The sequence below is a fragment of the Melanotaenia boesemani genome, chromosome 11 (genome assembly GCF_017639745.1).
Source record: "Melanotaenia boesemani isolate fMelBoe1 chromosome 11, fMelBoe1.pri, whole genome shotgun sequence".
NCBI classification, from domain to species: Eukaryota; Metazoa; Chordata; class Actinopteri; order Atheriniformes; family Melanotaeniidae; genus Melanotaenia; species Melanotaenia boesemani.
In genome coordinates, this window is record NC_055692.1 from 36,329,191 (window position 1) to 36,355,747 (window position 26,557).

The following is a 26,557-nucleotide window of genomic DNA, read 5'->3' on the forward strand; positions in this document are numbered from 1 at the left end:
TTTTAGCAACCTTACCAACGTTGCTGAAATAAAACATTTTTACATAAACTCAAAAAAAAAACCATCTCACTGTTAAATACAAGAAGACTTTCAGTTAACTTTATTTATCATTTTTCTTTCCTTTTAAAGTTTTTTTACTTTATGTGTGATGCTGAACTGACCTGCAGGGATAAATCCAGGATGTGAGGCTAACAGTGAACACGTTGTTTATTTATTTGTTTATGTTTGTGCTGTCGTGGTGCTTTCAGTGTTGTAAACCCTCCTGGTGACGGAGGCTTGATGAATGCAGCCATTACAGTCTCATTAATGATTCGGAAACAGGAAGTAGGAGGTGTTGGTGGTGAATGATGCAGTCTTCCACTACATCTAATGGAGCTAGCTTTTACTGCTCGGCGTGTCTTCGTTGGTTTACGCTCGGGTCGGGCAGCCGTTGTCACATGATCCACCGGCAATGTCGGCGTCTCCTGGTTCTACCTTCAGACTGTTTGTGAGGATGATTATTCTGATGTCGTCAGTTTGATTTTTCCACTTGAATCCGAACATTGGGATGAACTCTGCTCTTTAGTTGCCTGGATTGAAGTTAACCCGTTTGTTTAACGGTTTCCTCCTGCAGACTCTCAGCAGACTGAACACCTGTCCTCGTACCAGCTGACCGTCCCCCGGCCAATAGGAGGCAGGCTGAGGAGGGAGGTGGACGGACAACTACCTAATCAGGTACTGCATCTTTGTTTGATGGCATAATACCTTTTATGAACAGAAACTTGGCTGTATAAAAGTCCTGGTCCAGAGTCCTCGGGTCTTCATCTTCTTCTCTCTGCATTGTTTAGTATGTGATGAGAAAAGCCCAGTTTCAACCAGCGGGTCCAGCTCAGTATAGATTGCTGCGCATTTTCCTGTGTTTCCACAGGCAGAAACTGAGAAGTTTCCAGAATATCAGCTCCAACCAGTCCTACTTTATTTGGGACCCTTCCCAGTCTTACTGGTCTGACACTAAAGGGAGGAGCTTCACATACTGCCATCCACTGATTGGTGGAAAGAATCATGCCTTCCTGTGTGACTCAGTAACGAAGCAGGACCAGCTCCACGTTTAGATATACAGAAGATTTATTGTTTAAAGCCACATGACAAGAAAGAACACAACCTGCTGGATGTCCATCGTCCTCCTCCTTCGGCTCTGAACATCCACCCCACAGGACAGTTTGGTTTACCAAACCAAGCCGGATCCATTGGTGGAGACAGGGCTTCATACATATCTAAATGAGTAAATCCTTTTCCAAGATTGTCCTCATCCTCCCATGTGTCCTCTATGTGGGGGTGGCGGTTAGACTGAACATTCCCTAGAGGTGGATGTTCAGTCTAACCAGCTGTGATCATTAGTTCCTCGTCTCTACGTAGTGAAACAGCTCTCTTACTGCCCCAAACACAATAGTCAACTAGTCGTGATCGTTCCTGCATCCTCAGGCAGAAAGAAGGCTCCTAGCTGGAGGGATGAACCAGAGATGCGTCGACACATGACGGACAACGTGGCGAGCTGCAGCTCTGACAGGCTGACTAAACTTAGAAAGAGAACATATGCTTAGTGCCCAAACTTTTGCTTTGTGCTCCAGGTGGTCAGACCTCTGTTGTGTTTCACAAAGACCAGAAAGGTGGGGTTTGAACCGGTGTGGCTCGTGCTCCATTAGAGGAGCTGCTGGAGGAGGATGATGATGATGATGGTGGCTACCGCTGACTTCCTGTCCTCACTCACCTCCAGCACACACACAGCAGCTGTCTGCATGTGTGTTCTCCTCCCTGTTAATTACATACCTGTTGATAGCTGCAGCACACACACACACACACACACACACACACACACACACACACACACACACACACACACAAGAGATTCCTGCCAGGTGAGTCAGGTGACCTTGGAGTAGTTCAGGAGTTTTTCCTGGTCGGTGCCAGCAGCAGCAGCAGGTTCTCTTCCAGTTTCCAGAAAAACTTTCTCTACTTTCACTCAACTGTGTTAGTTTTTCTCTCTTTCCTCCCCGATGCTGTCCAGGTGTGTTTTAAAGCAGATCAGAGCTCTGAGTTTCCGAATTGGACGCTGTCGTTTCTCTCTTCAGTTAAATACTACTTCTTGCAGAGTTATTCATTAATTATCTGTTATCATGGCAACCTCTGTATGTCTGACTTAAAGATAACATGAATCCCTGTTAATTGAACCTGGTGTGACTCTGTGTACAGGTGTCTTACATCATCACCGTGGATGGAAACGATCACATCGTTCATCTAGAAAGAAACCAGTAAGTATGCTGATGTCACTGGGATGTCTATGAGCCCATTTACACCCACACCAAAAATCGGATCATTATCAGATTTCTGGAATTATCAGATCGACACAATCTGGATTTTTTACCCCACGGGGCTCCACATTAGTGGCTAATGCTAGGACCATGGGCTCCCACATTAGCAGCTAACGCTAGGACCATGGGCTCCCACATTAGCAGCTAACGCTAGGACAGTAGACCCCCACATTAGCAGCTAACGCTAGGACAGTAGACCCCCACATTAGCAGCTAACGCTAGGACAGTAGACCCCCACATTAGCAGCTAACACTAGGACAGTAGACCCCCACATTAGCAGCTAACGCTAGGACAGTGAGCCCCACATTAGCAGCTAACTCTAGGACAGTAGGCTCTCACATTAGCAGCTAACGCTAGGACAGTGAGCCCCACATTAGCAGCTAATGCTAGGATTAGCCTCAAGTAGAAGCAGCTGAAATGTGTTAACGGCTTGAGTCCTTAATTCAGAGATGGAGTTAGTTCAAGCGAAGCTTTCCAGATACAGCCTGGCTTTCTGTAGCTACGCTGGTACACCCCTGGTCATGGAACAGTATGAGTCTGAAAACCCACACCTCTGCAGGTTCAACTTTCCAGGAATTGAACTGCTGCTCTTGTTTACATGCTGTTGTTTACAAGTTGTTGTTTACTTGTTTACATATTGTAGTTTGCATGTTGTTTCCATGTTTTTGTATTTCTTTATTTTGTGGTTTTATATGTTGTTTACAGGCTGTGGTTTGCATGTTTACATCCAGTGTTTTACACACTAATATTTACATGTTGTTTACCTGTTGTGGTTTACCTGAGGGGTATTGCACGAAACCAGAATAAAGCAATCCAGGATAATTAAACAAGCCCAGCTTGACCTAGCTTGCGCGGCCTATCCTGGCTTAATTGGTTGCACGTTTGCTGAGCCAGGATGAGAAGGTGCGGCTAGGTTAAGCCAGGTGAAGATAGTTGGGATAAGTGCGTGTGCACGGCATACTGAAGCAGACCTCGCGATCGCTCACAGAATCACCGATGGGTAAATGGATAAAAGTCGCGCGTCCTACGTCACGGCCGCTGAACAACAGCTCCTGACGGAGTTCTCTGACGAAGTTAAGGATATTATAAGGAAAAAAGGCAATACCAATGCCATAAGTAAAGAACGCGAGAGAGCCTGGCAGACAATAGCCGACCGGCCCAATGCGTAAGTAGTCAAAAACTGTACAATTAATAAACAGTGCTCCACTGGAACTGTCATAATTAGGCTACAATTAAAGGATTACTTTTCAAATCCACTAACTGTTGTATACTTTAAGAGTGACAAGCAGGTGCATGTTACTCAGGAAATGTAGAGTATGATTAGGTGCAAACAATTATCCACAATGTGTCATTTAATCTATTTTCCTCATGTAACGTTTTTATCTATTTTATCTTTCTGTCCTTCATAAAGAACAAACCTGTCTGGCCATAAAAGGACCTGGCAGCAAGAAAAAATTAAATATAAGAACATTTTGCAGGCTGGTAAGTGACTCCAAAGTAGATAACCGTGAACAAATGAGATGAATAGATGAGGTGTCTGCTGACATGTTCAATGTCTGTATGATTGTAGCAGTTAAAAAAAGGCCTATAAACTGGCACAGGGGGCGGCCCACCAAGCCAGGATGTGACTCCAGCAGAGGAACTGGCCTCCATTTAAATAAAGGGAGGCCAGTGATGGAGGGGATCCAGGGAGGGACAATAACTGACTCTGTCCCAGCCACAGAAACTGTCCGCTTCATACAAGGTACACAAAGTACTGCAATTCTACTGCACATGGAACACAATCAAATATAATATAGTGTCTGACTTTGGATAACCTTGCAGTGTCTGGGAACACAATTACACTTTTGGAGCCACCACAAGATGATCCGGTTAGTACAGTGTCTCGAAATCACAGGCTTGGTATGTTCTGTGAAATCTTAATCCGAGTCCTCTCGCTGCATGTATACGGCAGGGGGAAGGCACATCTGCAGCTGCAGAATGCACGTCTGCAGATGAGGAGACTGTGTCAGTGGAGTCCAGAAGGTTTGAGGCATGTCAGTTTTATGGGATTGGCCTGCTTATTTATTCCATGAAGGATATGAAGTCAGGGATGTGGTGCTAATAGAAAATGTGTAGCAGGACCCGGATGCTGCACAGTCTCCTAAGCGGCCTGGTAACATTGTGAGTATTGTCTAAAGTACATCTACGTTATGCACAAATCCTGCTGTGCTAACTGACATTTCCTTTACAGACTTCACAAACTGTCAGAACGCTTTATTCAGGGCACCTGGAGAGAGAGATGGAGCTGGCAGATGTTAAAAGCTGACTCAAAAAGAGAAAGCTCCAAGGAATGGAGCTGGATCTTGAGATTAAACGCCGGACACTCAGAAAACTGGACCTGGAAATCCAGTAACCGAAAATCTGTATCTCTCAATGACATAGTCATCTCCAAAGGCCAGGGGATGTGAGCTGTCCCTGAAGACTCGTTCACGTCTGAATGCTCTTCTGAGGATGCGGGCTTCCTCGTTCAGCACATCCTCCGAAAAAGGGCAAGCCATTATGAAGAGGGAACAGGTGAAGGGGAGTTGGACCTATATATTCTACATTGCCCTCGTCACGGATTTCTTTGAATACACCTTTGTAACCTCATCCGCTGTGTTTTGTAATAATAATAATAATAATAATGGATTAGATTTATATAGCGCTTTTCAAGGCACCCAAAGCGCTTTACATTGTGTGAATCCACTATTCATCCACTCCTCACTCATACCTGGTGATGGTAAGCTACGTGTGTAGCCACAGCTGCCCTGGGGCAAGCTGACGGAAACGTGGCTGCCAGTCTGCGCCTACGGCCTCTCCGACCATCACCGAACATTCATCCACACATTCATACACCAGCGATGCCAACACTGGAGGCAAGGAGGGTTAAGTGTCTTGCCCAAGGACACAACGACAGATGACTGCGGGAGCGGGAATCGAACCGCCGACCTTCCGATCATTGGACGACCTGCTCTACCGCCTGAGCCACTGCCGCTCAATTAATGCAATAAAACACATATTTATAAAACCTCTGACAGCAATTTGACGAGCAGTCTTCATTAGCATAGCAATATAACACTTGGCCTGAGTAATAATACTACAACTGGAATCCATATAAAAAGGCTGTTGCGATTACGAACAGATTTCGATTAAATGTACAGTGACTGTATATGTAATATTTTAATACTGGATGATTAAAATGACTCGCCATACTTAGGAAGACCATGGACATGCTGTAAAAGACATTAATTCCTCACAGAATTGACGTTGGACATGCAGGTGACTTGCTAGGATTAATTTTCCGGCAGTTAGCCTGGTCTGGAGCAGGCTAGCTGCAGCGGATAAATCACCACAGTAACTTGGCCAGGTTTAGTTTGAGCTGCTTTCATGCAACCGACTTAGGGCTAAATTCAGCCAGGATAACCAACATATCCCAGCTTAATCCCTTATCTTGGTTTCGTGCAATACCCCTCTGTTGTGGTTTACATGTTGTTGTTTACATGTTGTTTACCTGTTGTGGTTTACCTGTTGTTGTTTACATGTTGTGGTTTACATGTGCACATGTTGTGGTTTACATGTTGTTTACCTGTTGTGGTTTACATGTTGTTGTTTACATGTTGTTTACCTGTTGGAGTTTACATGTTGTGGTTTACATGTTGTTTGCATCTTGTGGTTTACATGTTGTTTACATGTTGTGGTTTACATGTGCACATGTTGTGGTTTACATGTTGTGGTTTACATGTTGTTTACCTGTTGGGGTTTACATGTTGTGGTTTACATGTTGTTTGCATCTTGTGGTTTACATGTTGTTTACATGTTGTGGTTTACATTTTGTTTACATCTTGTGGTTTACATGTTGTTTACCTGTTGGGGTTTACATGTGTACATGTTGTGGTTTACATGTTGTGGTTTACATGTGTACATGTCTTGGTTCACATGTTGTGGTTTACATGTTGTTTACCTGTTGGGGTTTACATGTTGTGGTTTACATGTTGTTTGCATCTTGTGGTTTACATGTTGTTTACATGTTGTGGTTTACATTTTGTTTACATGTTGTGGTTTACATGTTGTTTACCTGTTGGGGTTTACATGTGTACATGTTGTGGTTTACATGTTGTGGTTTACATGTGTACATGTCTTGGTTTACATGTTGTGGTTTACATGTTGTTTACCTGTTGGGGTATACATGTTGTGGTTTACATGTTGTTTGCATGTTGTGGTTTACATGTTGTTTACATGTTGGGGTTTACATGTGTACATGTTGTGGTTTACATGTTGTGGTTTACATGTTGTTTACATGTTTTGGTTTCCATGTTGTTTACCTGTTGTGGTTTACATGTTGTTTACATGTTGTGGTTTACATGTGTACATGTTGTGGTTTACATGTTGTGGTTTACCTGTTGTGGTTTACATGTTGTTTACATGTTCTGGTTTACATGTTGTTTACATGTTCTGGTTCACATGTTGTGGTTTATATGTGTACATGTTGTGGTTTACATGTTGTTTACATGTTGTTGTTTACATGTTGTGGTTTCCATGTTGTTTACCTGTTGTGGTTTACATGTGTACATGTTGTGGTTTACATTTTGTGGTTTACATATGTACATGTTGTGGTTTACATGTTGTTTGCATCTTGTGGTTTACATGTTGTTTACCTGTTGGGGTTTACATGTTGTGGTTTACATGTTGTTTGCATCTTGTGGTTTACATGTTGTTTACATGTTGTGGTTTCCATGTTGTTTACCTGTTGTGGTTTACATGTTGTTTACATGTTGTGGTTTACATGTGTACATGCTGTGGTTTACATGTTGTGGTTTACATGTGTACATGTTGTGGTTTACATGTTGTGGTGTACATGTTGTTTACATCTTGTGGTTTACATGTTGTTTACCTGTTGGGGTTTACATGTTTTGGTTTACATGTGTACATGTTGTGGTTTACATGTTGTGGTTTACATGTTGGGGTTTACATGTGTACATGTTGTGGTGTACATGTTGTTTACATGTTGTTGTTTACATGTTGTGGTTTACATGTTGTTTACATGTTGTGGTTTACATGTTGTGGTTTACATGTTGTGGTTTACATGTTGTTTACATGTTGTGGTTTACATGTTGTGGTTTACTTGTTGTGGTTTACATGTTGTGGTTTACATGTGTACATGTTGTGGTTTACATGTTGTTTACATGTTGTTGTTTACATGTTGTGGTTTCCATGTTGTTTACCTGTTGTGGTTTACATGTGTACATGTTGTGGTTTACATGTTGTTTACCTGTTGTGGTTTACATGTTGTTGTTTACATGTTGTTTACCTGTTGGAGTTTACATGTTGTGGTTTACATGTTGTTTGCATCTTGTGGTTTACATGTTGTTTACATGTTGTTTACATGTTGTTTACATGTTCTGGTTTACATGTTGTTTACATGTTGTTTACATGTTGTGGTTTACATGTTGTTTACATGTTGTGGTTTACATGTGTACATGTTGTGGTTTACATGTTGTGGTTTACATGTTGTGGTTTACATGTGTACATGTTGTGGTTTACATGTTGTTTACACGTTGTTGTTTACATGTTGTGGTTTCCATGTTGTGGTTTCCATGTTGTTTACCTGTTGTGGTTTACATGTGTACATGTTGTGGTTTACATGTTGTTTACATGTTCTGGTTTACATGTTGTGGTTTACATGTTGTTTACATGTTGTTGTTTACATGTTGTGGTTTACATGTTGTGGTTTACAACCAGCTGAACAGGAGGCTGTTGCTGTTGTTTCCAGGTTGCTGCTGCCTGCAGATTTCACCGTTTTCACCTACAGTCAGAATGGATCCCTGATCACGTCCCGACCACCTGTCCAGGTAACACACGCACACACATGTGCACTGCATCATATGACCAACCCCACTGAGTTTGTTGGTTGGATTCCGCCTGCTTTTTAAGCCTCGTCATCAAATTCAAGGCATGCAACGATATTTTTTTATATATCCCTGAAATTGATTATATATAAAGTTTCAGTCCAGTAAAGACGCAGAACTGATTAAAAATGCGGAAATGAGGAGTGAGGATCAGTTTTGAGCATCAGTTCCCCGTCTTTTCTTTAAGAAGCTCGTCTTTTTATGAAGAAATTTTGTTAAAAATCCACCAACTTCTTAGTTATTAAGATATTTTGGTTGAAAAATGAGCAACTGAATTGTTCAACGTTCACTTTTATCCCATCAACAGGATTGTCCCAAATGGATTAAAGTAAAATAATTAAATGAAAATAAGACATTATTATTAAAATAAAACATCCAATGTATAAAAATGTTTTTACATGTGATTATTTGAATAATGTTATGTTTGTCAAACTTTTCTGTGTATGCTTCCAAATATTCCTATTAAAGAAAAGCAGAAAAATAAAGCCTAGTTATGAAGGTCAGGGAGGATGAAGGAAAATAAAATTGCTAAGGTTTGTGGAATCAAACAGACCCTGAAAACTGAAGACCTGTGAGTGAAAGTCAGATTTAAAGCTGGTGGACTTTCACCTTCTGTAACATGATTACAGTAAAATGTCCAGTTTTTTAGGTCTTTGTTGCTTTAGTCTGTCGAACGTTGGAAAGTCTGTTCAGTTTGTTGAAAGAAGACTTTCCCCGGGAGGGAGGCATGATGGAAGCGAGATATTTCCTGCAGTCTTCACCCCGACGTCTGGGTCTGGGTATTTGATGAGGAGCCATTGATCTGCCTTCTGCAGATGGTAAACAGGAACCCACGGTTTCAGTGACTTCCTGGTTTGGAGTTTGAATCCATTTCAGATGAAATTATCCAGAAGTGATCAGACTTCTCATCCATGCTCTGATTCAGATCTCTGGGGAGGAAGAAATAACATCCAGCCATTCAAACTTTCCATCTTGCTATGGTGTTAAAGCTGCCATAATTATTTTTGCTGGCTCTGGACGTTCCGGATCTCGAGGTGGATCACCTCAATCACTGTCAGCTGACACCGACTCCAGAGCAGCGACCCTTCAACTTAGAGGAAACCTTGAAGGGAGCCTGTGGAGAGGTTTCTTCCTCATTTTTGTATAAAAGTCCCCATCTCTCAGACTTCCAGTTTAACTTGTTTGAAAATCTCTCAGCTTTTATCGCTGATGTTCATCCTCCTCAACGGCTTTGTGTAACAGGAAGTGGTGGTCGACCAGCTGATCATGCACCAGAGCGTTCCTCATGTTTTTGTTGTTTTTGGTTGTTTCCATCATTGAAGTCCTGAAACTGATGGAGGTTCCTTCAGGATTCCTCATGAAGTCATAAACATGGAGACGGATCCATGCGTTTAATGAAAGACGCAGAGAAAAGTGTCCCGTGAACCAGATCCTGTCTGAGTTTTCAGGGATCACCTGCTTAAAGGTTTGGGAGTCTCTGCTTCTGCTGGTAGGGATGCTTCTCTGTTAGCTGAGCAGATGTTGGGCATCAGTTAAAGATCCTGAGACGTCCTAGCAACCTTTCTGATGGAGACCACAGAGTAAAACAGTCGGTTGCCACAGCAACGACACTATTAAAAACACCAAAGGTTTTTACATCCAGGAGCAGAAACGATTCAGAATTTATCAAGAAGGGTCTTAACCCCACCGGGAACCCGTCCAGATGCTGGTCTGAAGCAGCAGATGGTTCTAGATACCAGGAACCGGTCCAGAAGCCAGCTAAAATGGGAGGTATGAGGTCACTTCCTGTTTTTAGATTTAATCATGTGACTTCTGTCAGGATCCAAATTGTTCTCCCTCAGGACCAAATCTGGCCCACAGGCCGTTGTTTGCCCACCAGTTTACAAGAAGTACGAACATGAGAACCGAAGGGGAAATGAGAGTAGTGAGAAAAGAACTCACAGAGGAAGACGGGAAATGTTTCATGAGCTCCGGTGGGACTGATACAGGAAGTGTGTGTGTTTCCAGTCAGCTGATTACTCCAAATCACTGCAGAGCGCTCTCAGTCAGGTCCTCAGATGACTCTACCTGAATGTTTTACAGGAGAGGTTTCTCTTTTGTTGTGCCCCCATTTAAAGTGGCCAGTTTATCCCTGTTCAACTGAGGAATAGAGCCAAGGGGGACACTGGACGTGGACCATCACAGTGAGCAGGGACAGACCGGACATTTTCCCAGTGAGCCAACAGTTTATTTATTGGTCCATAAACTCAGATCAGTGGCCCAACTACCACCGGGCCAACCACTCTCGTTTTTAAACTCCCCCGCCTCCAGCTGAGCTCTCTGTGCCCGAGTAATTTATTAATCTAAATAATTACTTAGATTAACCAGCACAGAACGTCCTGACCAGGGAACACGCTTATCTGCAGCTCATTGGTTCGTCCTGGTGTCAGTTAAGAAAAGAACCAATCAGATGCTCTAAACCCCATACTAATGGTTTAACTGGCTGTCCACTGGTTGACTAGTTAGTTCTCTACTTAACTGGTTATGTTGACAGGTTAGCTGGTTGTGTTCTCTAGTTAACTGGTTATGTTGACTGACATAGGACAGACGTCACATCAGAAACATCAAAAAACAAAATCAGAACCAGAGATTCACACAATCCAAAACAATAAATGAGCTTAAAACAGGTTAAATAAAATCACAGCTAAAACAAATAGAGTGAACAGCTCTGTCACTTTGGGCCATTACTGTTAAGTAGATGAGCAGCAGTAGGAACAAACGACATGTAGGAAAGACTCTTTCTGGAGAGGACAGTTTAATATAGAATCAGCTTTCCTCACCACATTTTTTGTTAAAAATGGCCTAAAGGTCCTCCTGCTGGGATCCAGAAACTTTGCCAGCAGCTTCCCTAAACGAACCAAGCGGTTGGCCAAACGTAGGCTCCCGAAGCAGCAACAATAGAAAAGGATAAAACAGCTTCTTTTACACTTTTGTGAAAAAGAGACAATATTTTAGTGCAAACACTAAAAGACCTCATCTTTCTTAAAAAGAAATCCGTCCCTCCACCAGACCCGTTGAGGTCCGGGTTCTGGGCAGAATCCAGTTCTTGTGTCATGTGACATACCTCAGCCTCTCCTCCCTGCAGCTTCTTGACAGCCACGTTTCCACTGTCCATCTTATTCACAGTGAGAAGATGATGTTTAAGCATCAGCAGATTTCTGGTTGTCTGTGATGTTGTGGGCCGATAGTTCGATACCTTTGGGTCAGAATGTGTTCGAGGCAGCTTGATAGGTGTTGATAACATGTTTGTCCAGATGTTATCCTCATCCAGCTGTTTGTCAGAGAATCCAGTAATTCTGGACCTGACAGCATCATCTGGTTAATGAATACGTCTCCATTCAGTGTTTAGTGGAACCTGGTTGAGATAACATCTCCAGGAGAAAAGAGCAGCAGAGACACGGAACAGTTTTCATCTCATCCATCGATTCTCATGTCTGTTCTTTCTCCGTCAAACACAGTGAGATGAATTCTGATCTTCGTCTCTGTGATGGAGTGCAGATTACAAATTACAAGGAGCTGCACAGCTGATATTCACATATAGGATTAGTGTTATGCATGAACGTATGGGCCGGTCTGGGCCAAAATGCCGGGCAGATTTTTTTCTCCCAGTCCAGATCTGGTGAGAGGGGGTCGTTTCCGAGACCCTCGCAGCTGCAGGTCGAGCACCACCTGCTGGACTGACCAGGTATCACTTGTCTGTGTTGCAGGACCACTGTCAGTATCGGGGCTTCGTTCAGGACATGGGAGGCTCGGCTGTGGCTATGAGCATCTGCAACGGCCTCAGGTGACACACACACACATCAACACACACGTTTCAGACCCATCTGAAGCCTCAACATGGCTGCTGCTTCTCTGCTGCTTAAAAACATCATTTATTAACCTCGAAATGAGAAGTTTTCTAAAACAAGGCTGAAAACGGGGAAATATTAGTGGTCTCGTTATAAAAGAGCATGAAGTCCAGGACATCTACAACCCTGCGTAGAAAAAGATAAACAGTGTTTTTCCTCAGCAAGGAAAACAAACTTTTACACCTTTTACTCTAAAAACATCTTGTGTGAAGAATAAAAAACATCTACAGCCAAGGAACAGGATCTGAAATCTGCAAAGGCCTGAACCAGGACCTGAGAGATGCATCTGGACCTTCAGCTGATCCATCCACTGTTGGCCGAAGCCTCATCAGAAATGGTCTCCATGGAAACGTGGCTGTCAAGAAGCCGTTCGGAAAGAACTGGATCCTGCCCAGAACCTGGACCACAACATTACTGAAGGAGTGTGGGATCATCTGGACAGAGAATAGAACAAAGGCAGAAACATCCAAAGAAGAGGTTTGAAAAGTCCTTCAAGGATCCTGGAGAACTGTTCCTGGAGACAGAAAGCTCTCTAAGAGGGACCAGACTGGTTCTGGTCGGGTTCATACTTATGATTGAACATGTTTCAGTAAATCACTGCAGCTGTTTACTGTTGTCATGGAGATACAAGAAGAAGTTCAGGCGGGATCAGGACAGTCGTACAGAATTGGATTCAACAAGTCCAGCAAATCATGACGGTGGAAAAAAAACCAAAAGATCTGAACTGTTCTGATGTTTGGAGGATAAAAACTGAACGTTTCTTCTTTTAGTTTCCAGAATCCCTTGATCCGGTTTAAACAGTGAGGTCCATAAAACCCAGCCAGAATGTGTGTGTGTGTGTGTGTGTGTGTGTGTGTGTGTGTGTGTGTGTGTGTGTGTGTGTGTGTGTGTGTGTGTGTGTGTGTGTGTGTGTGTGTGTGGTAAAATATGAATTTAAAGACACACACCTTTCACCACTTTCTCAAGGACATTGTCACTTTCCTGTCTGTGTATTCCCATCCCAGATGGTGTGTGTGTGCCCACGCTGCTGCTCCTCAGTTGGAAGCTTTTATTACTTTCACCCAAAGTATCTGCAGCACCTTCTTCACCGATCTGAGGGCAAAAGATGAAGTTTAATGGCTCAGAAACAACCAGAAAACCCACGGACGAGTGTTCCAGTTGCCTCAGAGGTTTCCTAACCTTTAATTAAGATTGATGATGGAGCTGCAGGATACTGGCTTAACAAAAACACGTGTGGTTTTCATGTTAAATGAAGATCTGTTTTCTTTTTATACGTGTATGCCGAAAGGGCCGCGTCTGATTGGAAAGCTGCTACATTAACACACGAGACATGTCCCGTTTCAACATGCTCATGTTGAGATGATGAGGAAGCTGGAGCTTTTAAGTTTTTAGTGGAGTTTTAAGGGTTAAAGGTTTACAGTGACTTGAATTTTCAAAGAAAAGAAATTACTTTTGTCATGAATCGCTGGAATAAAGTTGAGTTCATGAGGTCTCACTCTTACTAAAAACAACTGAAGTCTCTTTTTTTTTTTTTTTTTTTTTAGAGGAGTGTTGCATCTCGCTCACGACAGCTACGGGATTGAACCGTTAGACTCCGCCCCTGACCAGCATCTGGTGTACCGCCTACAGGATGTGACATCACAGCCCCGGGGATGTGGAATGCCTCACCATGACCGTGATCCCAGCAACACCACGGAGCATGCTCAGTACGAACCAGAGGAAATCCACCACAGACCCCACAGCAGGGTGTGTTCATATAAAATCTGAAGAGTCATTAAACACTAGAGACAGTAAAAAGACGGAGAAAGAGAAACACCTAAACTGAAAAACGACGTCCAGAAGGAGACGTAAATAAACCTCAAGCGATCACACTGTAATTGTTAGGTTTGTGATTGGTGTTTGTGTTCCAGATGAAGCGAGCTGTTCTCCATAAGACCCACTACGTGGAGCTGCTGCTGGTGGTGGACAACGACAGGGTGAGACACATACACGCACTGTTTGAAGAGATGCTAACACTTTCCCTTTGCTGACAGTGTTTGTGCTAAGCTAGGCTAATGTCGGAGCAAAAACGGGTCTAAAAGTTTTGCTTATTTCTGTCTTCAGTTTAACTACATGAACAGGAACGAGACGGCGGTGAGGGAGGAGATGGTCCAGCTGGCCAACTTTGTCGACAGCGTAAGAACACTCACACACTTCCATAAACAAGAAGCAGCTGCAGATCTAACAATGTGTGTGTTGGTGCAGATCTACATGCAGCTCAACATTCGGATGGTCCTGGTCGGTCTGGAGATCTGGACTCAGCAGAACCTGATCAGCACAGATGGAGCAGCTGGAGAAGTGCTGAGTCGCTTCACGCAGTGGAGGGAGAAGGAGCTGGTTCCCCGCCGCCGGCATGACTCAGCACAACTCATCCTGTCAGTACACACTCAGCAAAACACACTCTGACACACACACACACACACACTCACACACTGAAGAGCAGCTATGCTCTCACCTGATCTAGATGTTTAACAGGTCCATCATTCTCATCCCAGGAGGACAGGAGGAGAGTTTATCCATGTCCCAGATAATGGAATAAAACTGTGTGACCCCGATTCCACAAAGGTTGAAATGAGTCAAATATAAATAAAACCACAATCTCATGAGTCCATCTTTTATCCCCAGTAGAAAACATCATCTCAGAGGATGAAACTGAGACATTTTATCATGTGATGGAAAATATGTGTAAAAAGTAGTTCCAGGGTGATGTTCGGCACGGTGTAAAAAGTTGTTCCATGGTGGTGTTCGGCACGGTGTAAAAAGTAGTTCCAGGGTGATGTTCGGCACGGTGTAAAAAGTAGTTCCAGGGTGATGTTCGGCACGGTGTAAAAAGTAGTTCCAGGGTGATGTTCAGCAGGGTGTAAAAAGTAGTTCCAGGGTGATGTTCGGCACGGTGTAAAAAGTAGTTCCAGGGTGATGTTCGGCACGGTGTAAAAAATAGTTCCAGGGTGATGTTCGGCACGGTGTAAAAAGTAGTTCCAGGGTGATGTTCAGCACGGTGTAAAAAGTAGTTCCAGGGTGATGTTCAGCACGGTGTAAAAAGTAGTTCCAGGGTGATGTTCAGCATTGTGTAAAAAGTAGTTCCAGGGTGATGTTCAGCACGGTGTAAAAAGTAGTTCCAGGGTGATGTTCAGCATTGTGTAAAAAGTAGTTCCTGGGTGGTGTTCAGCATGGTGGAAAAAGTAGTTCCTGGGTGGTGTTCAGCATGGTGTAGCATCTCTTCTTCTAACATGTCTGGAAACGTCTGGGAAGTGAGGAGACCAGTTGCTGCAGTTTTAGGAGAGAAATGTTGTCCCATTCTGGTCTGATGCAGGATTCTAGCTCCTCTACAGTCCTGGACCTTGGTTGCTGGATTCCTGCTTCCATGATGCTCCAGATGTTGTGTACTGGTGAAAGGTCTGGACTGCAGGCAGGCCAGTTCAGCAGCCGGACTCTTCTCCTGTGAAGCCATGCTGTTGTGATGGATGCAGGATGTGGTTCAGCATCGTCTTGCTGAAATCTGCAAGGTCTTCCCTGAAAGAGACGTTGTCTGGATGGAGCAGATGTTGCTCTAAAACCTCCATGTCAAACTCATCTTAGTTCAGGTTTCACATTCAGCACAATCTGATCTCCAGAGGTCCGGAACAGTAAAATAACAGCATGATAACGTATAAGTCGCTAGCCAATATTAGCAGAGTACAGTTAGACAGATATAACAATTAATCCAAAATATAAAATATGCCCAAGTCACACTAAATACACCGAATTTGACCCTTTTTTGTACAAAAAAGTCAAATACATTTATACTGATTTTTATATTTAATGAACTGTCTTTAAATAAAACACAGTCTGAAATTTCTTCAGAAAATAAGTTTAAACAATATTTTGCCCCAGTTATACATTTACATATTTATTTTATTTATTATTTAATGTTTTATATATAATAATAAAATATTTCTCTTTTGTATGTACACGTATATATCTGTGTGTTCAGAGAGACTCTGCCTCTCTAAGGTGCTCTTTTTATAAACCGTTGATAATTAGCATTATCAGCTGCAACATGTTTATCTAGATGTTTATTTTTTTTTAGCCTTTTGTTGCCACATCGTTCTTTAAACAATAAAACACATCAGATGTTGTTTCTGCTCTGGTTGTGTATCCATCCATGGAAACACACTGATGATGTTGGTTGTTATGGTGATGATGATGATGATGATGGTGGTGGTTTCCTACAGGAAGAAGGCGTTTGGGGGAACAGCAGGAATGGCGTTTGTCTCCACCGTCTGCTCCAGAAGTCATGGAGGAGGAATCAACTCGGTACGCTGTTGAGGTTTAATCACTGACAGGCGTGAAAATAAGAAGCAGAGAAGAAGAACCAGCTGCTGAACTCTGCTCTTCTTCTCTTAGTACACCAACAACAACATCCTCTCCTTCTCCTCCATCGTGGCTCATGAACTGGGACACAACCTGGGGATGAACCACGACGACGGGCGCGCCTGCACCTGCCCCACCGCCGCCTGCATCATGAACTCTGGAGCCACGTAAGACACACGCGTGACTCTGCGCACACGCGCTACGTTAATGCCTGTCCCACTCCTTCATCCAGCACTCCTCCCCTTCTGCAGAGGATCCAGAAACTTCAGCAGCTGCAGCGCCGACGACTTTGAGAAGATGATCTTGTTGACGGGAGGGTCGTGTCTCCTGAACGTCCCTCGGCCTGACGAGGCCTACAGCGCCCCCTACTGTGGAAACCGGCTGGTGGACGTCGGAGAGGAGTGTGACTGCGGATCAGAGAAGGTCTGAGCTGTCATCATGATGCTCTGAGGGGATAAACACAGTTTTGTAAAGAAGTTGAACCTCTGAATGATGAGTGTGTGAAATCGTGCTTCCCTCTGTGCGAAACCAGATAAAACGTGTGTGTGTGTGTGTGTGTGTGTGTGTGTGTGTGTGTGTGTGTGTGTGTGTGTGTGTGTGTGTGTGTGTGTGTGTGTGTGTGTGTAGGAGTGTGAGGCGGACCCCTGCTGTGACTATAAGACCTGCAAACTGAAGTCTGGAGCTCAGTGTGCGTATGGAGAGTGCTGCTACAACTGCCAGGTAAACACAAGCAGCTGATTCTGGTTCGGACTTCAGAGAAACGCTGAGACTGAGCTGTGTGGTGTGTTCAGTATCTCCCAGGAGGAACCGAGTGTCGGGCCAGTAAAGACGAGTGCGATCTACCAGAGTTCTGCAACGGCTCCTCATCCCTCTGTCAGAGTGACGTCTTTATCCAGGTGAGACCTCACACGTTTTACCTGAAGCAGGAGGAAGAGGGGGGCTGCCGTCCCATCAAACCTCTGATCTGTGTGTTGCAGAACGGCCAGCCCTGCAGGAACCAGCTGGCCTACTGTTATAACGGGAAGTGTCAGCTCCACGATGGACAGTGTCGGGCTATATTTGGATCCAGTATGTACCTCCACCTGTTTCTGCATCCACCTGTTCTTGTTTTATGTCACTTAACATGTTGTTATTGGAGTAGAGATATAGTCGGATTAAGTCGGATGAAGAAAATTGTGGTTTCTAAAGTCTCCTTCTCACTCACAGAGGCGAAGGCAGCTCCTGAAATCTGTTTCAAAGAAGTCAACAGTAAAGGAGATCGCTTTGGAAACTGTGGCTACACCACCTATGGCTACAAGAAGTGTGAGAGCAGGTAAAACACATGCAGTATGTTTCTGATGGTACATTCAGACCCAACCAGCAGAATTTTACCACAGTTAGTCTGATTGACATGATCTGTGAAAAATATCCTTCCTCAAAATTACAGTTTGATCACTAATAAGTGAGATTCTAACCCCCATAAACATTACCATAAGCAGGGTTATTAATGTAGTTGTTTTAATATAATATTTAACCCATGTCTTTTATATCATTTTTTTAAAAATTCTATCTTTATTTTATTTTGTTTTACTTTAACTTCCAGTGTGTTTATTTTCCTGAATACTGTCAGTGAGGAATGAAGCTGAATTTATACTTACACAGCGTCTGCGTAAGGTTGGTTATAGCATCACTGTCGTAGGCTCCACGTACGTCTGCTCAGGTTTGATGTCCACCTCTTCCAGACCTAAGGTGCACCCCTGCCTGCAGGGCCGTTATGTGGAAGTACTCCATTTTGATTGGTCAGTCAGTGATCACGTGTTTTTCGATTTCTGGAGCTTCTCATTAAATTTTGTAGTAACCACAAGAGAAACTGCAACACAATATTGTAACCCTACGCTGGAGTATGAGAGCAAATTTCACCAGCTCTGCTATGCCGGCACTACTATACTTACAAAATGGCCCTACCGTACGCACACGCCGGCCCTACCGTACGCACACGCCGGCCCCACTGTATGGAGACGCTGGCCCTACCATACAGAGACGCCGGCCCTACCGTATGGAGACGCTGGCCCTACCGTACGCACACGCCGGCCCCACTGTATGGAGACACTGGCCCTACCATACAGAGACGCCGGCCCTACCGTATGGAGACGCTGGCCCTACCGTACGCACACGCCAGCCCCACCGTAAGAAGACGCCGGCCCTACCATACGCACACGCCGGCCCCACCTTACGGAGACACTGGCCCTACCGCACGGAGACGCCGGCCCTACCGTACGGAGACGCCCTCCTTACCATAAGAAGACACAGTGTCAGTATAAATCCAGCTTAAAGGAGCGGTTCTACATCTTTTTATGTACGTGAATTTAGGAGGGTTGGTTCTGTGGTTGGTTGGACGGGATGGTTTATGTGTGTATTAAATTTTTAATGTAAAGCACTTTGTCTTGCTTTTTTTAATGAACAGTGCTTTATACATAAAGTTGATTTATTGATAAACTCCATAAATAATTAAAAACCAAGCATAGAGAAACGATCTCATCACTATAAACAAACATCTCTGCCAACATAAAGCTACAGATGCTGCGTAACGTCTGTCTTCGTCTCCATAGAAACGCTTTGTGCGGGAAGCTGCAGTGCTCTAACGTTCAGACGGTGACGGTCTTTGGCATTGAACCGTCCATCATTAGCACGCCGATCGGCGGGGCCAAATGTTACGGGGTGGATTTCATGCTGGGCACGGACGTCCCCGACCCGGGGATGGTAAACGAAGGGACTAAATGTGGAGACAACAAGGTGAGGGGGAGGCGGGGGGTAGGAAAGGAGGACAGGAGGGGGAGCAGATGATAATGATGATGAAACTTGTGTCTTCTTGGGTGTGTTCAGGTGTGTATAAACTTCGAGTGTCGCAGTGCTGACGTTCTCGGCTACGACTGTGATGTGGAGAAGAAATGTTATGGACACGGGGTGAGAAACATCTGCTGCCCGTCTACCTGGACATCAGGTGTGTCACATGACTGCTGACTGGGTTCTGTGTGTGTGCGTGCGCAGGTGTGCAACAGTAACAAGAACTGTCACTGTGAGGATGGCTGGGCTCCGCCTTTCTGCCAGTCCTCAGGTTACGGAGGCAGCGTGGACAGCGGACCCACCTGGAATGGTACAACACTCAGATCCATGTGAGATCCGTCCATCTACCTTCTCAATGTTGACTCTGTCTGTCCTCAACAGATAAGGACACGTCTCTCAGGGATGGCCTTCTCGTCTTCTTCTTCCTTGTTCTTCCTCTGCTTGCGTTGGGTGCGTTTGTTTTCCTGCACAGGAACGAGCTGCTGCGACGGTTTGGACTGAGCTGGAGGAAGAGGTCACAGGGATACCAGTGAGTGTTATGTGGTGCCATGACGTCATATGTGGCCCCGCCCCCTGTTTTTTAAAACATTTATATCTTTCTGTCAGCTTTGTGAAATTTCCTCACAGCCAGCTATCCCCTGCTGTGTTCAAGAACTCTTTAGTAATCTAAGAAAAGAAGTCTACATAGTAAGAAAAAAAAAAACACATTGCATTAAAACGTGAACTCACCTGGATGTCACCTGGATGTCACCTGGATGTCACCTGGATGTCACCTGGATGTTCAGGTGTTGTTAGACAGGTCAGTCCGTCCTTTCTGTCTCTCTGATCAAATGTTTCCTGAATGTTTTCAGGGCTGATAGTACAGCTTCAGCCAATCCGAGCAGAAGACCACCTCCAAGAGCACAGCCTCCTGTTGTTGCCCAGGACAACGAGAAAAGAATTAATAAAGATGGGGTGAGTTTACTCTCTTCTGGCATCATGTCTGAGAAAACCGTGCACTTCGACTCTCAGGGTTGTAGCAGTAGTCTGGACAAGTAGTCATGACAGCAGAAGTTTAAAATCTGCTGCAGTTAATGGTGAAAACGCTGCATATGTTGGTGTTTTCCTATAGTTCCACAACAATCACACATTTTCACAAGCCTAGCATAGACTCTGTATCAAAGATTAAAGAATAAAAGGTGAGTTTTCATTCTGCTTCTCACGTCAATAAGTCTCTGAGTCAGTCTCTGTTGATTCAGGTTTTCTTGTTGATATGTTCAACTGATTGTCACATTGTTTATCAGCTCACTTAACAGATGTTGATCAGCTGTTTATCAGCTTGTTTAACAGATGTTTTTAAACTTGTTTAACAGATGTTGATCAGCTGTTTATCAGGTTGTTTAACAGATGTTGGTCAGCTGTTTATCAACTTGTTTAACAGATGTTTATCAACTTGTTTAACAGATGTTGATCAGCTGTTTATCAACTTGTTTAACAGCTGTTTATCAGCTTGTTTAACAGATGTTTTTAAACTTGTTTAACAGCTGTTTATCAGCTTGTTTAACAGATGTTTATCAACTTGTTTAACAGATGTTGATCAGCTGTTTATCAACTTGTTTAACAGCTGTTTATCAACTTGTTTAACAGCTGTTTATCAGCTTGTTTAACAGATGTTTTTAAACTTGTTTAACAGATGTTGATCAGCTGTTTATCAACTTGTTTAACAGATGTTGATCAGCTGTTTATCAACTTGTTTAACAGATGTTGATCAGCTGTTTATCAACTTGTTTAACAGATGTTGATCAGCTGTTTATCAACTTGTTTAACAGATGTTTATCAACTTTTTTAAGAGATGTTGATCAGCTGTTTATCAACTTGTTTAACAGATGTTGATCAGCTGTTTATCAACTTGTTTAACAGATGTTGATCAGCTGTTTATCAACTTGTTTAACAGATGTTTATCAGCTTGTTTAACAGATGTTGATCAGCTGTTAATCAACTTGTTTAACAGATGTTGATCAGTTGTTTATCAACTTGTTTAACAGATGTTGATCAGCTTGTTTAACAGATGTTGATCAGCTGTTAATCAACTTGTTTAACAGATGTTGATCAGCTGTTTATCAACTTGTTTAACAGATGTTGATCAGCTTGTTTAACAGATGTTGATCAGCTTGTTTAACAGATGTTGATCAGCTGTTTATCAACTTGTTTAACAGATGTTGATCAGCTTGTTTAACAGATGTTGATCAGCTGTTGATCAGCTTGTTTAACAGATGTTGATCAGCTGTTGATCAGCTTGTTTAACAGATGTTGATCAGCTGTTGATCAGCTTGTTTAACAGATGTTGATCAGCTGTTGATCAGCTTGTTTAACAGATGTTGATCAGCTGTTTATCAACTTGTTTAACAGTTGTTGATCAGCTGTTAATCAGCTTATTTAACAGATGTTGATCAGCTGTTTTTAAACTTGTTTAACAGATGTTGATCAGCTGTTTATCAGTGTGGTGATTAGACATTCACACGTGTGTTAATTTGTGTGTTTATGAGATGTTTATCAGATATTGATATGGTTAAGCAGTGTGTTTATTTAAAGCAAAGTGTTAATGTGACAAACCTCCCTGTGATCCTGCTGATCAGAAGACTGATGATGATGATGTTGGTGATGATGAAGCTCACCCGGTAAGCCACAGAGTAGATTAGGTTCAGTATTTACCTGGTGTTTAGTCTGTCGTATTTTTGTTTCCCCTGTAAGAAGAAGCGTTCTTTAGTAGGGCTGCACGGTATCAGCAATCCATCCCATAATCAATATTATTGAACATCACAATAATGAAGCAGCTACATGCTGAGTACTTCCTCTGCTTGAGCTGTGACCTTGTTCACTTTTTGGTCTAAATGTTTCTGCAGTAGAGATAAATAATCAGTATATTGTGAAACTCTAATCTTCGAACTGAGTATTGATTGTGAGTCTCAGCTGAACTCCTCAGCTGTTTACTCAGTGGCCGTATAACTACATTAATCTTCCAGAGTGTGTTGGCTGTTGGCTGGCATTAAACTAAATCACTGATTGATCAGCTGATGGAGGCGAGTGATTGATGAACACATCAGTGAGTCCATGGTGTGTGTGTGTTACTGTGTTAACAGCTTGTGTTTCCTCCACATGTGAAGCATCGCGCTCAGCTGCTGCCACCATCTGAGGTAAAAACTCAGACACTGCAGGTGTATTACTTCCTGTTGTCTTTTCTTCAGTGTTCCTCTGAATCTAAACTGATCTAACTTGTCTTGTGTGTGTTCAGGTGGTGGAGACCAGCAGGACAGCCCCCACCTTCGCTGCTCGGCCTCCTCCTCCTCCTCTGTAAGGACAGAAACCTGAACAGACCAGCTGTAGACAAATGAAGGAGCTTCTGGTGCTCATGAGTTTTATTTCTTCCTCTTCTTCTTTAGAAAACCTAAACCTTCTCCTGCATCGCAGCCTCTGGTGCCTCAAAGACCCGCCCCGCCTCCACCTGTTTAACCAATCAGGAGTTTCCTAATCACACCTGGATGACAGCACTTCTCCTCTTCACCTTTAAGCTCAGGCTCCTCCCACTCAGAGCCACTGCGAACTGGACCGGAACACCGGTAATGTGAAATGAACAGGAACACAGCGGGACTGAACCGAAGCAGCTGCTCTGTGTTTTCCTCTGACCGAGACCCATCAGGTGATTTACCTGTTAAACAACCAGCCAATCAGAACACAGAGACATTCACTTATACTTTTAACTATGCTAGTTGGTTAGCATGCTAGGTAGTTAACATCTATTTTTCCAATTTTGAGAACATCAAGGAAGAGCAGAAATTCTTGTATTTTAAGAGATGCAGAACACTGCTTTACTCTATATATCTTTATTTTGGGATTTTACCGGAGCGAATTTGCATTATATTCAATTTTTTTATACCCGTATTTACCATCTACCAGTACTTTTCTCAGCTTTAACGTTCATCCTGTTCCTATCTCCTTAGGATCCACCTCCCTGAAAGCCCACTTTCTTCTGATTGGCTGATGTATTGAGGGGCAGTAACCAGTATTCATGAGCTGGCTGTAAACAGAATCTGATGCAAAGTTTCCAAAAAATCTGAAATTTTTCATAGAATTCTTTCAACCTTTGTTAGCGCTGAACTAACATTTACTCATCTTTTATTAGAGAAAAGTCCATTTTAACTGATAGCTACGTATAATAAATGTGATATTTTTATTAGACTTTTCTTAAAGAGATTAAAATTATAAAAGAAATGTAACAAAAAACCTCCACAGACTCGGATTAGAAAGTTGTCTGTAATTCCAGTTTTATAGGTCGTTTCCCTTGAAGGCTTCCAGTGACGGACCAATTAGAAGAAAGTGGGCTTTTTAGGGCGGAGCTCTTAAAGAGACAGGAGTTTCAGTTTCAGAGGATGAACTGAAGGATCACGGTAAGGACCAGTTTGAAGAAAGTTATTCTGCTGGTTTCCCAGAATAAAAATATCCACCTGTGATCTGATTGGTTGACCGAAATTCTTGTCTTACCGACAGGTCATAAGAAACACAGAGCAGTCTAAGAAACAGCTAGTTAAACACACCTCCCCACATATGAATCATACACACTCATCCCTACCGGTGTAAAAGGAAGCGCAACTCTTCTCCCACTCTGATTGGCTGGTTAGCTCTTGCAGAGGGCGGGGCTTGCATTTTTATGTCCCTGATTGAAAGCACTGGTGTCATCTGACTGCACCGCCCCTCTGCTCAGGGCTGTCATAGGAATGTAACGCACCCCCAGCTGCTGTGTGGGGGTGTTTGATCTTCTGCTTCCAGAATGGCAGCAGCGTCTGCGTGAAGGGCTGCCGTCCTCAGACCTGGACACGTTCAGGACGTCTGCGTGGTTTCATCCCCGAGGACATCTCTGGGCACTGTTTTCCGCTCCCAGCAGGGATTTTACATCACCAGGAAGGGGAAGTTTCTGCTTCCGTTGGCTGGTGAGCTGCAGGGTGAAGGCTGAACCTGGACCTGAATCTGCACTGTTCTCCACGTTCTACTTGCTGTGGTGTCTTTTAATTCGCTGTTTGGGGTGTTTTTGCACAGAAGGATTTTTCTCTTAGAGCTAACTTTGTGCCATTTGATCATTTTCATGAACAATCAGCATTCGGTCCTGCATCGTGGTCCTGGAGATGCAACTGAGGCGTCAGGAAAGTTCTGTAGGAATGTACAGGTGTCATGTTGAGACTCAAACCAGCGTCGACTGTGAAACCCGACACTAACACTCCACAGCACCAAATTTTCACTCATATAAAACCACATTTAATGTTTTATTCTCACTCATCAGGCTGGCATTTAGTAGATAAAGAACATTTAACGTGTTGTTCATCTGAGGTTGTATTTACCTCATTTCATGACCTGATCAGACCAGAGGATTTCATCTCTGTGGTTCAACCCTGGTACGTTCTTTTTCACATGACTGTAAATGCTTTTTACTTCAGATGGAGGGAACAAACATCCTTCAAAGACAAGTTTAACAACATCTTTGTATGGTTAAGAATTTTTTATTTGTGGGAACGAGTGGTGCTGACGTCGAGATGAGTAAAAAGGTAACAAGCTGCTGGTTTGAGTCCATGCATGAGATTTTTAGAAATGTATACAAGAAAACAGGTTGGTCCTTTCAGATGTAGGTTCTGATCCAAGTTTATGCATCTACATGGATTTAGGAGCAGTCGCCCAGAAACCCACAGGTGGACTGAAGATCACAAGCCCGATTCCTCCTGAGCTGAACAGAGTCCATGTTCAGGGTTTTATTTGATCCACTTTCACATTATTTACTCAAAAACTAATTCTAAGAAATGACAACGTAATAAACAGATTAAGATATGAAGCAGAGAATGAAGTGGCTGGATGATAGTATTTAAATTTTCTGTAAGGAAATTTACGTAAAAGTGCTGCAGTATTTCATGCTGCCTCTTCCAGTAACGCATTTGGCTGCCTGTGATCTAAGGATTAGTGGGTAGCCTGTGAGGTTCAACTCGGGGCAAAGGAACCTGTGTAAAATGAAAGCATTCAAACTGTATGAGATCGCTATGGCAACAAAGTCTCATCACCCTCTTTGTTACAAAAAATGATTTTATATAGGATGTTTTGTTTTTTCAAGGTGAAACTGTATGTGTGTTCTGAAGATTTCATGTGTTTTTGTTTCATTATTTACCGTTTGTGTCATTACAAAAGCACCTGATGTTTATGATTTCAGAAATTCAATTGAACAAATCTCTGAAATGAAAATAAGGACATAAAAGGCTTCTGGTGTGCTGCACATGAACAGTTTCAGGTTATTATGGCAACAGTAAAGATGCACGGCCCAATCGTATGCTGCATTCAGGTGCTGCCTGCTATAAAAACCATGCCTGGAAGACCAAAACATGGCCTTTCAGCATCACATGATAATTTAATAAAGTTTATTCAAACTCACTGTGTTTGTGTTAGATAATAAAGATGAACAGAATCTACGTCTAACCAGAGGCTTGAATTTTTATTTAGAATTGGTCAGAGTGACTGAGTCTTTATGGGAAATATGGTTTTAAAAAGCCTTTTGGTCCCAGTCCCCCTTGAATGGTTTCAGCATGTCTGTAATTTGTGGACACAACACTGGTTCATCCCTTGAGTTACGAGCCTATTTTTGCTTGAAGGATTCATAGGTCAGAGTTAAGTGAACATCCATCCGTCCATCCATTTTCTGCCTCTTATCCGGAGTCGGGTCGCGGAGGGAGCTGCCTAAGCAGGGAAACCCAGACTTCCCTCCCCTGGCCACATTCACCAGCTCATCCGGAGGGATCCCGAGGCGTTCCCAGGCCAGCCTAGAGATGTAGTCCATCCAGCGTGTCCTGGGTCTTCCCTCTTTCCCTCTTTCCAGTGGGACGTGCCCGGAACACCTCACCAGGGAGGCGTCCAGGAGGCATCCTAACTAGATGCCCGAGCCACCTCATCTGGTAGGAACATAGATCAACCGGTAAATAGAGAGCTTTGCCTTTTGGCTCAGCTCCTTCTTCACCACGACAGACCGATGCAGAGTCCACATCACTGCAGACGCTGCACCGATGCCCGTCCATCTCCCGCTCCATCCTTCCCTCACTCGTGAACAAGACCACGAGATACGTGATATATGAGAGAGCTGAAGATCACGGCCCGATGAAGCCAACAGAACCACATC

At 43.4% G+C, this 26,557-nt stretch overlaps 1 protein-coding gene across 3 annotated transcripts in view; it reads left to right on the forward strand.

Annotated features, from left to right (window-relative positions):
* adam9 (ADAM metallopeptidase domain 9) overlaps window positions 1–25,856 on the forward strand; it is a 37,517-nt gene extending 11,661 nt beyond the window's left edge. For 2 of the 3 annotated variants that reach the window (XM_041999160.1, XM_041999161.1), the window contains exons 2-24: window positions 614–714; window positions 2,230–2,288; window positions 8,140–8,218; window positions 12,022–12,098; window positions 13,707–13,908; window positions 14,073–14,138; window positions 14,266–14,337; window positions 14,407–14,576; window positions 16,416–16,497; window positions 16,588–16,721; window positions 16,806–16,977; window positions 17,182–17,274; window positions 17,346–17,450; window positions 17,532–17,622; window positions 17,761–17,866; window positions 19,143–19,326; window positions 19,417–19,497; window positions 19,582–19,687; window positions 19,759–19,906; window positions 20,229–20,331; window positions 22,497–22,550; window positions 22,649–22,707; window positions 22,797–25,856. In XM_041999160.1, coding sequence (XP_041855094.1) covers window positions 614–714; window positions 2,230–2,288; window positions 8,140–8,218; window positions 12,022–12,098; window positions 13,707–13,908; window positions 14,073–14,138; window positions 14,266–14,337; window positions 14,407–14,576; window positions 16,416–16,497; window positions 16,588–16,721; window positions 16,806–16,977; window positions 17,182–17,274; window positions 17,346–17,450; window positions 17,532–17,622; window positions 17,761–17,866; window positions 19,143–19,326; window positions 19,417–19,497; window positions 19,582–19,687; window positions 19,759–19,906; window positions 20,229–20,331; window positions 22,497–22,550; window positions 22,649–22,707; window positions 22,797–22,866 — 2,414 coding nt within the window. In that variant the 3' untranslated portion in view covers window positions 22,867–25,856. The remainder of the gene's footprint in view (window positions 1–613; window positions 715–2,229; window positions 2,289–8,139; window positions 8,219–12,021; window positions 12,099–13,706; window positions 13,909–14,072; window positions 14,139–14,265; window positions 14,338–14,406; window positions 14,577–16,415; window positions 16,498–16,587; window positions 16,722–16,805; window positions 16,978–17,181; window positions 17,275–17,345; window positions 17,451–17,531; window positions 17,623–17,760; window positions 17,867–19,142; window positions 19,327–19,416; window positions 19,498–19,581; window positions 19,688–19,758; window positions 19,907–20,228; window positions 20,332–22,496; window positions 22,551–22,648; window positions 22,708–22,796) is intronic. The other variant, XM_041999162.1, reaches the window with a different exon arrangement.
* The last annotated feature ends 701 nt before the right edge of the window (window positions 25,857–26,557 follow it).